The sequence below is a fragment of the Haliotis cracherodii genome, unplaced genomic scaffold (assembly GCF_022045235.1).
Source record: "Haliotis cracherodii isolate W230 unplaced genomic scaffold, xgHalCrac1.p SCAF_5, whole genome shotgun sequence".
In the NCBI taxonomy this organism is placed as follows: Eukaryota; Metazoa; Mollusca; class Gastropoda; order Lepetellida; family Haliotidae; genus Haliotis; species Haliotis cracherodii.
The window spans coordinates 26,876,279-26,894,075 of NW_027266308.1; the positions used below are offsets into that span (position 1 = coordinate 26,876,279).

At 41.0% G+C, this 17,797-nt stretch overlaps 1 protein-coding gene across 1 annotated transcript; it reads left to right on the forward strand.

Annotated features, from left to right (window-relative positions):
* The first annotated feature begins 2,265 nt into the window (after window positions 1–2,265).
* LOC139442366 (calmodulin-like) lies at window positions 2,266–12,056 on the forward strand. The gene is made up of 5 exons (XM_071223168.1): window positions 2,266–2,333; window positions 3,548–3,578; window positions 6,520–6,663; window positions 9,465–9,707; window positions 10,773–12,056. The coding sequence occupies exons 1-5, from the start codon at window positions 2,331–2,333 to the stop codon at window positions 10,796–10,798; spliced, it is 447 nt and encodes a 148-aa protein (XP_071079269.1). The 5' UTR covers window positions 2,266–2,330; the 3' UTR covers window positions 10,799–12,056.
* Window positions 12,057–17,797: the final 5,741 nt, after the last annotated feature.

The window sequence follows — 17,797 nt, forward strand, 5'->3', positions numbered from 1 at the left end:
TCATCAACAGTTGAGTGGTATATAGGTACTGCATCGATCACTCTTGTATATATGCAAGCAGTGTCAGCAACGACAGCCGTGACTTCACGATCAGGTAGACTGCTTCCGTGTTCTATAAAGTAGATGGATGAAGCGCCTGCTCGGAAAGCGGAAGGTTGGTTGGTGGAGCCCCTGGCTGCGTCAATAGACGTCACTATATAGTATGTGTAACCCTGACTGGTGCATCAAGGGGATATAACAAGGAGTGGAGGGTTCGGGGTCGGTATGCTGAGTTTGAGTGGGGTATCTATCCGTCTTTGACTGCGGCATGGTGAGTGAGTGAGTATGGTTTTGCGCCGCTTTCAGCAATATTCCAGCAATATCATGGCGGAGGACGCCAGAAATGGGCTTCTCAAATTGAACCCATGTCGGGAAATGAACCGGGTTTTCGGCGGGACGAGCGAACGTTTTAACCACTAGCCTACCCCACCGCTATATAAGTGCAATAATTTTGAACGCGACGTTAAACCCCATTTCAACTCACCTCAATGAGACGAGTACACGATAATTACTGTCGCACAATACTTTGTAATCAACCGTTTCCAGTCATTGGTATTACCAAGTATAAGCCAATGCATGCATTCGCCTCGTTGCCATTCGCACACCACATAACATCAAGACCACGCATCTTAATTAGATGGACACTTCCGGACTGACCATGATAAAACTAGACACCAGACAGACGTTAGCTGTTGTAGCAGCATCAACAACGAAAAACACTGCCCTTCAACCATCAGAAAGGCATTACCTGTTGTAGCAGCATCAACGACGACAATCACGATCCTCCTACCATCAGACAGGCATTAGCTATTGTATCAGTATCAACGATGACAAACATTGCCCTCCTACCATCAGACAGGCATTAGCTATTGTAGCAGTATCAACATCGACAAACATTGCCCTTCTACCATCAGACAGGCATTAGCTATGGTAGCAGCATCAACGACGACAATCACGATCCTCCTACCACCAGACAGGCATTACCTGTTGTAGCAGCATCAACGACGAGAAACGATGCCCTCCTACCATCAGTCAGGCATAAGCTGTTGTAGCAGCATCAACGACGACAAACATTGCCCTCCTACCATCAGTCAGGCATAAGCTGTTGTAGCAGCATCAACGACGACAATCACGATCCTCCTACCACCAGACAGGCATTACCTGTTGTAGCAGCATCAACGACGAGAAACGCTGCCCTCCTACCATCAGTCAGGCATAAGCTGTTGTAGCAGCATCAACGACGACAAACATTGCCCTTCTACCATCAGACAGGCATTAGCTATAGTAGCAGCATCAACGACGAGAAACATTGCCCTCCTACCATCAGACAGGCATTAGCTGTTGTAGCAGCATCAACGACGAGAAACATTGCCCTTCTACCACCAGACAGGCATTAGCTGTTGTAGCAGCATCAACGACGAGAAACATTGCCCTCCTACCATCAGACAGGCATAAGCTGTTGTAGCAGCATCAACGACGACAAACATTGCCCTCCTACCATCAGACAGGCATAAGCTGTTGTAGCAGCATCAACGACGACAAACATTGCCCTCCTACCATCAGACAGGCATAAGCTGTTGTAGCAGCATCAACGACGACAAACATTGCAATCCTACCATCAGACAGGCATAAGCTGTTGTAGCAGCATCAACGACGACAAACATTGCCCTCCTACCATCAGACAGGCATAAGCTGTTGTAGCAGCATCAACGACGACAAACATTGCCCTCCTACCATCAGACAGGCATAAGCTGTTGTAGTAGCACCAACGACGACAAACATTGCAATCCTACCATCAGACAGGCATAAGCTGTTGTAGCAGCATCAACGACGAGAAACATTGCCCTCCTACCATCAGACAGGCATAAGCTGTTGTAGCAGCATCAACGACGACAAACATTGCCCTCCTACCATCAGACAGGCATAAGCTGTTGTAGCAGTATCAACGACGAGAAACATTGCAATCCTACCATCAGACAGGCATTAGCTATAGTAGCAGCATCAACGGCGACACACGTTGCCCTCCTACCCTCACCCCCGGTGTATGACCAACACCAACCACAACTGTTATTGCCAACAGATTGATAATATGTCTCTCGTTCCTATGTATATCATTATTGATGTTCTCGCCGCCTCCCGCATCTCTCTCCTTCACCCGGGGTAGTCAGCCATATTGATTACTGTGATGTCGCTCTGCACCAGTCTCGTTGTCAACCGAGAATCGTCGAGATCTCCTTCAGCCAGCTTCGATACACCATATATTCACATTTACAGTCCCTTGTTTATACGATATGGTGAGTAATCATGTTTTATTTATTTTATCCTGAAACTATTCATCTTACCTGTGCAGGTAAGAATGTAGGAATGGAAGTTAATTTATATCTTCACGGAGATTTACCACAGTTTAGCTGCTAAATCGATATTTGTGATTTCTTGATCAATGATTGCGAACTCAATGGCATCGACGAAGAAAGTTTGAAATATGAATTTCAAAAAATTAGGATATCACTTCAATCAATATCAGTGACATCATCAGTACTATTGACAGGAATCTTAATAATGAGCACGTGAGCTGATGATAATAAATCCTTAATTATTATGGACAAATAGCACAGATAACACGTACATGGCATGGTTGGATGCACTGAAACTCGCCTGTAAGATGGCGGTAGGGGCCATATTGACCAAATAAACAGAAATTCCTGTATTGATGAAAGTATATCATCTCAATGCAATATCGTCGCCATGTAGTTTATTTGAAAAGAATATTTGTAAAATGTTTTGTTGTGCTATTGATGAAAGAATATCCTTATATACACGCTGTGTCAAGGACTGCAAGTATTAGGACATAAGTGATCGAGGCTTAATGTAGTCTCTGTATCTTTCTAATATCTTGTATTACTGGATAATTGTAGAACTAAAAAAGCGTAATCACCTGCTTGACTGCTCTTCGATAACCCAATTTACGAACCAAAAAAACCAACAATCTACATCCACGATACGAGATGCGATTGATGATGCGGACGTCATTAAAACATTGTGGTCGACTAAAATGATATTACCTTATTATGATATTGAATTCAACGATGCATAACAACGTGGTTCCATGCTGTGCTGGCTTCATTGATTAACCCTATAAATGATGCATGCCCTCCACGGATGCTACAAAGGGGATATGTTGGTACTCGCATCACCATTGCACCTGACTGGATGTTGGCATGTCCGAACAGGTGAAACGACTAGCATCGATAATGAGGTATCATGGACGCCTAGTTGAATTGATTGCTTCGATCAAAATGCATCAGTGTCTAGTTTAGGATTTCTGCTGTATTTACAAACTGATGTCTCAATTAAGTCTCACCCTAACAGATCCGTGTATATGTTTCAAACTGTTGCAGAATATATATATACAGAATAGTTTGCCCTTTTATGACATTGTGGTCGATTTCATATATTTAAACTGCGCAATCTACGATGATGTTGACAATTGATTTTTAATTTTTCTCAGGCGGACACACTCTCAGAGTCGCAGATTCAAGGTAAACAATATGCATAACTTATTACAAGATCAGATTTTCGAATTATTTTAATGTTTTAATCAGTTCCAATCATACTCGATTTCAATAAATTTCAAATACAGAAGTTTGTACATATAAATCCGTCTGTAATATAAAGAAGCTGTCGCAGCAGCACGTAGAAAACCAGTCTAAAGCGCGTGAAATATTCGATGTGCTGTCGGAAAAGTATACTCTGTGAAGAGTTTGTGAAATTCGGCGTGCACACAAATCAGTGACGTCACGATCAGCGCGTGGCCTCTGTGAAGAAATGATATAGACGTTAAACCAGTCTTAGTTTTCAAAAAAGAAATGTTTCCTTATTAAGACATGCAACTACAGTAAACTACGTTTATAACGAACACGCTTATAACGAACTGGTGGATATAACGAACTGTTCTTTTGGTCCCGGCCATTTGCTGTATATATGCTGTATATATGCTTATAACGAACTACGGCTATAACGAACGAAATTTTGTGGTCCCCTGAGTTCGTTATAACCGTAGTTTACTGTACCACATATCCGAGAAACACATATGCATATGCTTCTTTACTTAACGCAGATCTAATCTCGCATGGGGACGGGTGGAGCAATCATATAAGGTTGTTCGTTCGTCATGGCAGAATCCCATGGTCGTAGTTTAGCATCCCAGATTCAACATTTTGGTTTGTCACACCATACCTGCACTCGTGGGTTCACAAATAAAATGAAAAATTTAGAACCTGCATGGCCCCAGGCTCCCACGTCAAACTACCATGGCGAAATACTGTTCAAAACGGACTTAAACCCACCTCACTCACCTAATAACCTCTTTAATCAATTACTACTTTTCTTGTATTGTGTTAAATATTTCATACTTATGAGAAGACTTTCTAATCAAAAGGAAAATAAAATTATAAAAGAATTTATTTCTACATGCGTTTTTATATTTCTCTGTGCCCATTTGTAGGTTTGTCAGCACCGCGAGTTTCACCGAAGTGGTAAACGTATGACCTGATCACTTCGGGCTTTCCTCCCACATTAACCTGCCGCCGTCATATAACCGGAATACTGTTTGAAACGGCGTTAAATTCGACTCACTCATTCATATATCTCTCCATATTTAATCACTCCAGTGATAACACCCTTGTAACTCTAAAATAACATAAATTAAGTCAGTATAAGTTTAGGTTTCCCCAAAATTGATAGTGTGTTGTTCGGATTTTCTAAAAAAATATGGATATACGAAACTATTACATTATGTAGAATGAACTCCCGCTGTAACGCAATCCTATAGGGCTCACGGTTAATAGTCAGCACTGTATTCGAGGGGGCACGTGTGGCCAAGTCGTCTAAGGCGCCCCGATTCGCTGTGCAGAGTTGCGTCCCTTGGACACGCCTGAAACCTATGATTGTGGGTTAGAATCCCGGTTCGCCCCGATTATATTTCTAGGTTACGATACCCGACCTCGTGGGTTTCACCGAAGTAGTAAACGTCTGAGACCTGCATCACTTGGGGATTTCCTCCCACATTAAGCTGACACGCCGTGATATAACTGGAATACTGTTAAAAGCGGCATTAAACCCAACTAACTCACTCACTCACTCACTTAATTCAATGTCTTAGACATCAAGAAATACACACGGCAACAAATAAAATGTTATGGCCAAAAAATCTTAAATGTATTATAAATAAACATAAAAAATATACATTAAAACATACTTTATACACGAAGAAAAGACATACCACACATAGAATCCAAAACTGGTAAAAAATGTCTACGGTTCATGAATATCTATATGGATGCCTCCATACTCAAAAAACAACATATGCTGCCGGGGAAAAGAAAGTATACATCCATGTTCAATGGTGGCTAAAAATGAAACAAACAAAAAATGGTTTGTCGATGCTGATGTATTTGATGCGGGGATCTAGTTTGTGGTTTGGAGCTTAAGTGTGCAGTATTTAGGCGGCTGTTTTCAGGCAGGTTTTGTGACGTTTGAAATAGTGTAGTCAAATCCTAAGTGTATACTTTCTTTTGCCCTATAGTTTACCCACATACACTGCACGTGGTGAGGACCTAATTAAAAGCAAAAATGTTACATGAATGGAATTCCAGATATGACGTATCAAATCAAATCAAATTTCACCTAAGGACAACGCATCTGATCAAATTAAATTGAAACGTCGACTGCAAAATGTTTGAAAGAAAATTCTCTTTTAGCGCAACGTATAAGATTAGATGATGGTGAGGTGAAATGGGGTATAACGTCCCGTACAAGATTGTTGCATGCTATCATGTGTGTTATTGCTTTTACTAGTCCGGACTTACGCCGAGTTTATAGAGCTAGCCAAATGAGATACCATGCTGCAGTTAAATATGAATATCCCGTTCAGACACAGTATACCTACTCCGAACCAATCAAGAGGTTATAGCCCCTTAATGCCGTGCGATAGGCAAGGTAACAACAAGTGCCATCTTTTTAACGCCTTTTGGTGTGACGCAGCCGGGAATAGAACCCCCAACCTTCATCAACCCGGGCGGATGCTCTACCACTAGACCACAGAGAAGGTCTGCAACGCATCAGCAATCAGTGGTTGTGCGAAGTTCGAGTATGTCTCAGTGCTGGAACCACGTTTTGTGGACGGCTTCTGACAGGAATGACATCTGTATTGCTCCGTAAAGATTAATCGTTAGTCGACAGAACACAGCAGTCCGGATAAACGAGACCTCACTGTATAGAGATTTTTTTTTATGCGTTTGGGACCGACCATGTTATTTTCTGCTGAAAGGGCGAGACGAACAATTATATTTTCAACACATTTGTTTCAGGGCTTCCAGCATGTCCAACGACTAATTCTTTTTCGGGTTGAATCCAGGGGCAGTTTTTTTTTTCTATTTCGTTTTTTGTTTTTCTTTTTCATTTTGAATCTGCCATTTTCAGAGTTCAAGAAGCTTTTTGACAAGTATGACCGGGACAAGGGCGGCAAAATCACCACATCGGAGTTGGGGGCTATGCTGACGTCACTAGGTCACGAGATGACCCTGGAGGAGGTTGAGGAGATCATCAACCAGTTTGACAAAGATGGTGAGTGAGTGAGTGAGTGAGTGAGTGAGTGAGTGGGCGGGTGGGTGGGTAGATTGGTCGGTGAAAGAGTGAGTTGGAGTTAACGCTGATTCAAATAGTATATCAGTTATCAAGAGATGTGAAAAGGTTGCGTCCATAACCTTGCCTGGATCCGCTGGTCGTGGGTTTAGAGTCCATGATTGGCCACCATTATGATCCAAGCAACACATCCTCACTCGTTTCACCGATGGGGTAAACGTCTGAGACCTGCATCACTTCGAGCTTTCTTCCCACATCAAGCCGACACGCCGTGGTATAACTGGATTACTGTTAAAAGCGTCGTAAAACCCAACACTCTCATTGTAAAGAGCCTTTGGTAATAACACTGTGCTACAATGACAGAGTTCAAACCAACCCTTTACAATGTACATGGTATGTTTTTGATATTTTACGTTCGCTTCAAAGCCTGTACGCTGTGAACGCCTCAGTAAAACAAAATATCTTTCTTCCCAACCTTGTAACTATTACATTCATGTATTTGTTGGCCAAGACGTATTCACAAGCACGGTTTCCCAACTCGCCAATAATACGGGTTTCTTGTGTGAGCTGATTTGTAGATTCCACCTGCCCTTAAAAATCTCTCCATATGAATATTTTCAATTAAATTCTCGATTACAACCCTGGTCGTCTAATTTTGAGATGATAAGTGCTGCCTAATACTTGTTGGCGACTATTTCACTCACATGTCAGTATTAAGATGGATAAAAAAAATTGCAATAAAATATAAATGTCTTTTTGCTTTAATTGTTTGCATCCCTGTGAACACAACCGCTGTTCCTGGATTGTCTAATTGCTACTGTTTACTGGTTTTAAAAAATAGACGAAGCATGTTGATACCTTAATTTCTAAAATATGTTTTTACCGAGAGTAATCTTTTGACAGTGGCATTTGTTAGAAGGAACTTTCTGAATTGTCCTTGATCTTCACATGGTTCTAATACATGGTCCCATTTATATGGTTCTAACTACTACTACTACTACTACTACTACTACTACTACTACTACTACTACTACTACTACTACTACTACTACTACTGCCGCTAGTGAGTGAGTATGGTTTTACGAACCCAGGACTTAGGCGTGACGAGCGAACGCTTTAACCACAAGGCTGCCCCACCGACCCACTACTACTACTACTACTACTGCTACTACAACTACTAGTACTACTACTACTACTACTACTACTACTACCATTCTTGAGATATTAAGTTAAATCTATTACTACTACCATTCTTGAGATATTAAGTGAAATCTTGTTAAGGATGTCCGTCGGTCTGTACGAAGAGTGTTTAACTTTTTCTGATGTAGACATTTCTAACATATCTTGTCATTAATCTAACTATCCATGTAAACACGGGGGCGCATGTGTGCATATTATACCCTAGGTTCTCTAATGCACCAAGGGAGACGGTATGGTAGCCTGGTGGTTAAAGCGTTCGCACGTCACCAAAATGGGAGAAGTGTTTGAAACTCATTTCTGTTGTCTTCCGCCGTGATATTGCCGGGATATTGCAAGATGCGGCGTAAAACCATACTCACTCACTCCAACGCACTCACACTTAACGATGGTATGAGTAAAAGTATTCCAGTAATACCAGCTATATTACGGCGTGTCAGCTCTATGTGGGAGGAAAGCTCGAAGTGATGCAGGTCTCAGACGTTTAACACTTCGGTGAAACCCACGAGCACGGGTATGGTGCTGACAAAACTAGAAACATAGTCGGGGTGAACCGGGATTCGAACCCACAATCATAGGTTAATTTCTGGCGTGACCAAGGGACGCAACTCTGCACAGTGAATTGCGGCGCCTTAGACGAATGGGTTCGTGTTAAGGTATTGTTAATAGTATTTATCATTTTAAAACATTTGAACCACAGATGAAGAAACGTTTATGTATAAGAATACACTAATATCAACATGTAAGTGTTATATTTGCAAATCGCTAAAAACGCTAGCAATTAAGTCATTACATTTTCTACCTTGTAGTAGACATCCTAACTCAGATATCCCCGTGTCAGATGTATATTTCGTATTACAGAAATGATCTTTGAATTGTTTATTCGGCCAAATAAGTATTTTCTTGTTTTCTCATTTTGGAAAAAAGATATATAACAATGTATGGGAAGGGCAACCGCCTATCAACACTTCGAAATCTCGAAGCCTTGGAGTGATCCGCTTCACAAAACGATCATAGTGTTACGACCGTCGTAAGCCTATATTAAAAGTATGGGAGTTTGAGGAACGCATGGACAGTACGGAGTTGAGCATAACTTTAACATAAGAAAACGTACACCTTTATGGATAACAACTTTGTTTATTGCATATAGCGACGTAGATTCCTATACCGTTATCAAGATATGATATAGGAAACAATTTAGATTCGAGTTGATTATTAGGGCCAGTTCCTTATGCTAAACAAGGTTTGTTTACGTGGCCTTCACCTACATCGGAATAAAATGAGTGAGTGAGTGAGTGAGTGAGTTTGGTTCGACGGCGCTTTTAACAGTATTCCAGTTATATTGCGGCGTGTCAGCTTAATGTGGGAGGAAAGCCCGAAGTGATACAGGTCTCAGACGTTTACCACTTCGGTGAAACCCACGAGCACGGGTATGGTGCTGACAAACCTAGAAACATAATCGGGGCGAACCGGGATTCGAACGGAATAAAATCAACGTACAAATGAATGCAATATAAATCATATAGAAACAATCAGATGCTGAAGCAGCTGGGTAACTCGAATTTCAATTCCAATATTTTCTCCAGGCAACAAGACAATGGACTTTGAGGAGTTCCAGAAGATGATGCTCAAGAAAGTTGAAGACGCTAAATTTTCTAAAGAGATTATTACCGATTTCAAGAAGTACGACTTGAACGGCGACGGTTTCATTAGCCCCAACGAATTGAGGGAGGTGATCAGAGTCCGGGGGGAGCGTCTCTCTAACGCTGAGGTGGACGCCATGATGCAGACTGTCGATCTCAATCAAGACGGGAAGGTTAATTATGAAGGTGACTGTAACAGCGTTTACATGGCAACAACAATACTACTAATAATAATAATGAATAATAATAATGATGGAATGATGATGATGATGATGATGATGATGATGATGATGATGATGATGATTCGAATCACGTATGTTCCATCTGTCCTTAAGACAAACCGTTCGGGTTTTTTTTTTCTGAATAAGGTTTTACTTGTTACGTATGAATGTTTGTCGCTATTAAAGAGGAATCACAATATAAACTGCCGGCCAAACAAACCTATACACCCTTTTTTGATGGTGGCTTAAAATGAAACAAACATTCCATGGTGATGTATTTCATTCGGGTATCATTGTTGTGTTTTGGACCTCAAGTTTGCAGTGAATCAGCGACTGTGTTCAGCCTAATAACGTTTTGATAACGTTTGTATGTTTTGGTTAAATCCAATTTTCAAGTGTATACTTTCTTGTGCACGACAGTTTACATCGAGACAAATTGCCCCAAACTGTTTTGAAATATTATTTTGGGGTATTAAAATTTTCAAAGTGGATGCCGATATTCGTAATCAGGCCAGATCATTTCATTTTTGGTGTTTACGGGTGATCTTAAATTTGTAAATAGATTTTTTAATTGAAAATATGAAAAGTTTAAACGTCTTTTGACTTGAATTATGTTTTAATGAATCGCAAATCAACGTCCACATAGCACGTCAAGCGACAGGCCAGATCAACAGACTGTTCATAAAAGGAGGACCCGTGATGTTCCAGGGTAGAATCGGAACTTCAGCAACCCAAACTTGTCGTAAGAGGCGACTAACGGGATCGGGTGGTCAGGCTCGCTGACGTGGTTGATGTATGCCATCGTATCTCAATTGTGTAGATCGATGCTCATGACATCAATCGCTGGATTGCCCGGCCCAGACTTGATTATTTACAGACCGCAGTCATATAGCTGGAATATTGCTGAGTGCGGCGTCAAAAAACATACAAACAAACAAAATCATAACAGAAGAAATCATAATTATCTGCCTTCATGAATATATATAAAATCATAACACTCGTTACTTCATGTGTTTATATTGTGTTTCAGAATTTGTGAAGGTGATGGTTGCCTAGTGACTCGCAAACAACTTTGACAATCAGAAGTTATCGGCAGTTTCCGTCTCTGCGAAATTATGTTCCAGATTTGAACGTTATGGATGGATTACTGAATGCTTGATACCGTCCAGCATTGCATTGTTATTAAATGTTGTTCATATATAGGGATGTATGTCCGAATGATGGTATACATGCCTGTGTGGGATATCATAATACTACTCAACAGCTGATAGCAGGTCAGGGATAGTTAATACTACGCACATATAAAGGTGACAAGTAATGCGTTTGGTGTGTCACGGAATAATAGGAATCCTTATCAAAAGTTGAGTAATATGTCCCACCTTATTTCTCAATGCCCGTATTTAATATTGTTTGCATTAACTTACATTCAGCGTTCGATATCTAAACTGACATTTAGTCCCAGAAATAAAGTTAAATATACATCCAAATGTAGCCCTGACCAATGCTTAATTTTAGACCTGAGGCAATCTAGACTTGAGTTGGATTCATTTTTTAATTTATTCTCAAGGGTTTTGGCGACAGACCAGTCTGTTACCGCTCCACCCGGCTCACCTCACTCGCATATGTCACCTCGGCCAGTATTGGAAGGAATCCATATTGGAAATGGATTCACTAGTTTCACTTTTTCACGTGACTATCAAATTACACATCATAATCTGCCGGCAGTCGGCACCCTCCTATAGATTTTGCTCGATATAAAAATCGTTTACCTAATTTCTATTAACAATAAAGTATGCTTTTCTCAAAATACGACGCCATGTTGAACGAACTATTTGCGGAGGGATCGGGCGGTATGCGGTATACAGTGAAATAAGGCAATATCACTACTCCGTTACTGTTCGAGGTGTTATGCGGCTAACCATATTAATAGTTGTTGTCATTATTTATTAAAGTTATTTCGCCCCAACCAGCAAAAAGTGTCGTGTCATTTTCGAAATAGCATAGTATCAACGAGAAAAGAAACTCGCATCGCCAATACTCTACGCGCTTGTATGCACTGACTACAGTAACTAAACATTAATTATTTACGACGATGAACGCGTGACTGAATCATTTTGAAGACTTGTTTAAATGTGTTTGTTTTCTCGAAACTCTACACACGCGTGCTCTCCGTCACGTGGTGTCTCTTCGAATAGAACATCCTTTGGATAACGGGACATGTAAATGACGGAAATTTGAAGAATATAAATATCATTCGGGGGCTAGAATAACATAAGACATGACACTCTTCATTTTCTTGGAGTTTGTCGCTTGTTTATTTCTTCAGAGAGAATGTGATACACTAATAAAATAATTCTAATACATGGATATGTTGGCTTTTCTGTCATAGTGAGTGAATGTGGCTTTACGCAGCTTTTAGCAATATTCCAGCAATATCACGACGGGGAACACCAGAAATGGTCTTCACACATGGTACACATCTGGGGAATGGAAACCGGGTCTTCAGTGTGACGAGCGAACGCTTCAACCACTAGACTACCCCACCGCCCCTTTCTGTCATAAAGGGGGCAAGTGAAGTGGGAGAATTAATAATGTTTTACGCCGCAGTCAGCAATGGTCCAGCTCTACCGGGACGGTGTGTAAGTATCGACTCTGGAACAGGTAAAACCAGTGACTGAAAGTATGAGCACCGATATACGACATCAGGACACGATGACACCCTACCAGCCAATTAATTATAGCGACTAAACCCGTTCCATAATCATAAAAAATCTCAACCGGTGGCACCCGTCACAAACACATGTTAAGGCAAGTCAAGTGCTCACCTGAACAAACAGGTGTTCCCCGCCGTAATATTGCTGGGATATTGCTGAAAGCGGCATAAAACCATTCACTCACTCACAGTCTTGAGGATAGATTTTTGTCTCTCTGAATTTGTATGGATTGATGTAAACATGAAAAAGATGAGGCGGTCTCACTCGTCTCCTTTATTTCTAGTTCAGGTGGGTAAATCAGTGGAAGGGAATTGTGTCACGGAGTCTGACCATCCGATCGCAATAGTAGTCGGCCTCTGAGACAACCTGAAGGCACTGGCTGGACCCCTATTCATCCCCCAAATCCGCCTCTTAGTTTATGACGGCCTTCACCTTGATCTCCATACTGTACCAACGGTACACTTTAGGGAGTGAAATTGTCCGGATATTAACAATTTTCCGGATTAACGAATCACGAGTACTAAGTAATGTCCCTATGTGTGTGTGTGTGTGTGTGTGTGTGTGTGTGTGTGTGTGTGTGTGTGTGTGTGTGCGCGCGTGCGCGCGCGCGTGCATGCATTAATATAGATATTGGGATTTTCTGTACTTTCGAGGTTTCACTGTGTTGGACATCGAACATTTTAATGTTCGAATTGAAAGCTACTGTACGTACGTCACCGGTGGAATTGTTCCAACTCGCTACAGATAGTTCTACTTTCTAGTTCAGCTAATTCATGGGGAACACTTTGTAAGGTTTATAACGTGGACGTGTTGAGGTCACAACAAAGAGATAAATAAATTTGATTGTTTCTCGCACGGGTCAAATTATTACCATTGTCTAGATATAATTTATAGGTTTGATATGGAGACACCTTCAGAACAAACCCAGTCTATCGGGTTTACAACGATACCAAATTCAGTAGTTATATCCGAACTATCTGTAAAAGTATCGACATTTGTTCAACAGTATTGGAAGTCAGTTTACACAGATGGCGGCAGGTCGATACCACGTCATCAGCGTGCGACAGCCGATAAGATCAATCAATTGTGGAAATATACTGCCGGGCAAAAGAAAGTGTACACCCACGTTTCATGGTGGCTAAAAATGAAACTAACAAGAAATAGTTATTTGATGGTGATGCATTTGATACGGGTATCGTAGTTGTTTTTTGGACCTTAGGTTTTCCAGTGTTTCAGCAACTGTTTTCAGCCTAGTAACGTTTTAATAATGATAATAACAATAATAATAAATAAATAAATAAATAAATAAATAAATAAATAAATAAATAAATAATAATAATAATAATAATGATAATAATAATAATAATAATAATAATAATAATAATAATAATAACGTATGTAATAGTTTGATTTAATCCAATTTCCAAGTCTATACTTTCTTTTCTCAGGAATTTTTGTAGTAAAATATACAATTCTTGAATAAAATGAATGATTTCAAAGAATGAATAAAGAGACAACTAAAAATATCTATACATGGCCCTATTTAGTTGCAGGCGTACACCTAGTTCTACAGGCAGTGTTGGGGCATTGCCATGTCAATCTAATGCTACCTATTCAGTCGTAAGAGGCGACTAACGGGATCGGGTGGTCAGACACGCTGACTGGGTTGATGCATCACTGGGTTGTCTGGTCCGGACTCGATTATTTACAGACCGCCATCATATAGCTTGAATATAGCTAGGTGCGGCGTTGAACTCCAAAGAAACCAGTAGAGCTGTGTCTATATCTTTTACACACGTCTTCATCGCAGAAAATCTTTATTTCTCACCTTTCTTTCTGTTTCATTCAGTATTTTGTTTGAACTTTTGTCAACAATTATACAGACGCCAAGCGGTTTTGTTAAGTGATTGTAAATATTTATCACTGTTTAAGCATTACGCCTTTGCCTCTTGATGTTTCAATGATGCGGTGTGCATTGTATTTTCTTCACACGTGTTGTTTTGGAACCTGTACATATACGACCTGCAGGAAAAGGGTATTTCAGTGTTTCAACTGGCAGTGCAAAAATAGGAATATGTAATTCCTTGGCGGTGGGAAGTATCAACCACGGGTTCGTCTGGTATGATAAAGTTTCAAACAGGCCGCTGCTGTACATAATTAGTATGTGAAGGTGTTTTATCATCCAAAACTGTCTCAAACAGGAGACTTGTTAATAAAAGTGGCAAAATTCCTTGGCAAGCCTCGGAATTTTTCCACTTTTATCAACTCGTGTTGATATATTTGATATCAAAAGACACGAGGGTGAGATTCTCTATGTAGATGCATAACCTATATAGATGAAGGGGTTAGTTGGATGGATGGGTGGGAGTGAATGAGCGAGTGAGTGAGTGAGTGGAAGGGAGGTAGGTAGGATTAGATTGGGGTGTTGGATAGGTGGGTGAGTGAGTGGGGGTGAGTGAGTGAGCGAGTGAGTGAGTGAGTGGAAGGGAGGTAGGTAGGATTAGATTGGGGTGTTGGATAGGTGGGTGAGTGAGTGGGGGTGAGTGAGTGAGCGAGTGAGTGAGTGAGTGGAAGGGAGGTAGGTAGGATTAGATTGGGGTGTTGGATAGGTGGGTGAGTGAGTGGGGGTGAGTGAGTGAGTGAGTAAACAATATTTAACTCAAAAATAGGTAAAGGACCACAATGAGAAGTTTTGAATATTCCTATTAAACCGTGGTATATACAGGGCACGTACCAGGGACAATCGAGAGCATCATAATTATTGCAAGTGCATATTTTTTTAGTTATAAACACATTTCTGATAATATAGTAATAATCACTTTACTTTCCTACACCGAGTGAGTGAAAATGGTTTTACGTCGATTTTAGAAATATTCCATCAAAATATGGCGGCGTGGGACACAAAAAAATGGGCTGCACACATTGTACCAATGTGGGGAATCGAACTCGGGTCTTCGTCGTGACGGCGAACGTTTTAACCCTTTTAAACCCCTAGGCAACCAACCCACCCCTCTTACACCGTTTTGCGTCATGGCCTTACAAAACTCAACACTTCACAAGAATGCTTGGGGATGGGGTGGGGGTGGGGGTGGGTGTTGGGAGATACTTATTTTTGACATAACAATATTTACAAATACCTCTGTGTCTGTAATGGGTGTGTATTTTGGATCAAAAGTAACGAAATCCTTAAACGCGTTTTTATTTATGACGTCTATCGTTACTATCGATAGTGTAGTGCAATTATGTTCCCAGTTGAATGCGATCGGTCCATGGACAATTACGATGCATCGATACTTCGATTATACGTTACATCCTCGCCCTCGTCACGCCCCCCTAATTACGACGGTAACATATGTCCCTCGACACTATCGACGCGATGCACGTGTAGTTTCATATTGATGATTGTGAGCATTCGTACACCAGAAATGTATGGATCGCAGAGAGCCACATGCGGGCCCGAGTCAACAAAAGTGTTTAGTATTAAATGTCTGTGTTAAAGAATCGGGTGTTGCGATCTTGTTGTATAAGACGAAATGGGCCCGACACGTGTGTCGGGTATCAGCTGATCATTTGAAATATGAATACAACAGGTTGCACAAAACCAAATGTTTTCCAATAGATTTTTATGGTAAATGTTTTAATTACTAGGCATTCAACATCAATTACATAAACATGTATGCACAACCCGTTCTTGCAGTTGCAGGGAACATGAAGCTAAGCACACCAACCCACGTTCCGCACCAAATATCACCTGCTTGAAAATATCCGTGGTCACGTTCAGCATCAGTTATCATTTTGAAAAATGACAGTACTTTTTATTGAAACTAAATGGCCAATTATAATTTCTGAGTGGATGCATATTTAAAAAACATCTTCAATTTTTAACTCGTTGCGTAATGGTTCACATATATTTCCCTATATATTATATATATTTCTGATGCAATTTAAAGCACATCGCGACATGCGGAATTATACAGTATGTTTGAACACATTTAACTGTGTCTTGGGTATATTTTTAGATGCAAGACATATCTAAAATCAAAAATTATTTCTGGGGGATTCTTTGACGATGAACTTGAAATCATACGCGCATTCTGATTGGTTTGTCGTATTTTCGCACATAACATTCATCGATAGGGGGACGAGTCTTCTTGCAGGTTACGGAAAGAGGCGAGAGGTGACGAATGTCCACAGTCTACTCTCCGAAAGGGGCTTCCCGAAAAACTGATTATAAGTTTGCTGTAGTTGACTCTTTTGTAGTTGTTGTTTGTTGTTGTTTAAGCAATAATCCAACTGTATGACGGCGCTCTGTAAATAATCGAGTATGGACCAGACAATCCAGTGGAATCCATTGTGCCAGGCTACTGCAATAACGTATCCCGCACAGCTAGTTATCATCACAACCATGTAGGCATTCCGGGGTTACAATGTGCCAATTCTTTGGCACAACTTCACGTCAGTGTCTACACTGCATACCGGATGTGAGAAACATGTCTGATAGTGCTTCATCGGGCTCCGAGGGTGATATGGCTGAAACATGGGCGACTGCGCCTTAAAACAACATTCATTCCACTCACTACCGTCTACAGTGAGCTTGGATTAGCAACAGTTAGAGTATTTCAGAGAGAAGACGACGAGAGGGACATTCGTTCGTTTCGTTTCTGGTGTCCCCCATCGTGATATTGCTGAAATATTGCTGAAAGCGGTGTAAAACCATTCACGCACTAAGACGACGAAACGAAAGAACAAAATGGTGACATGACCAACACCATGACTTACTGGACCAACACCCAACACCATGACTTACTGGACCAACACCATGACTTACTGGACCAACACCGTGACTTACTTGACTAACACCATGACTTACTGGACCAATACCACGACTTACTGGACCAATACCACGACTTACTGGACCAACACCATGACTTACTGGACCAACACCCAACACCATGACTTACTGGACCAACACCATGACTTACTGGACCAACACCATGACTTACTGGACCAACACCCAACACCATGACTTACTGGACCAACACCATGACTAACTGGACCAACACCGTGACTTACTTGACTAACACCATGACTTACTGGACCAATACCACGACTTACTGGACCAATACCACGACTTACTGGACCAACACCATGACTTACTGGACCAATACCACGACTTACTGGACCAATACCACGACTTACTGGACCAACACCATGACTTACTGGACCAATACCACGACTTACTGGACCAACACCATGACTTACTGGACCAATACCATGACTTACTGGACAAACACCCAACACCATGACTAACTGGAACAACACTGTGACTTACTGGAACAAC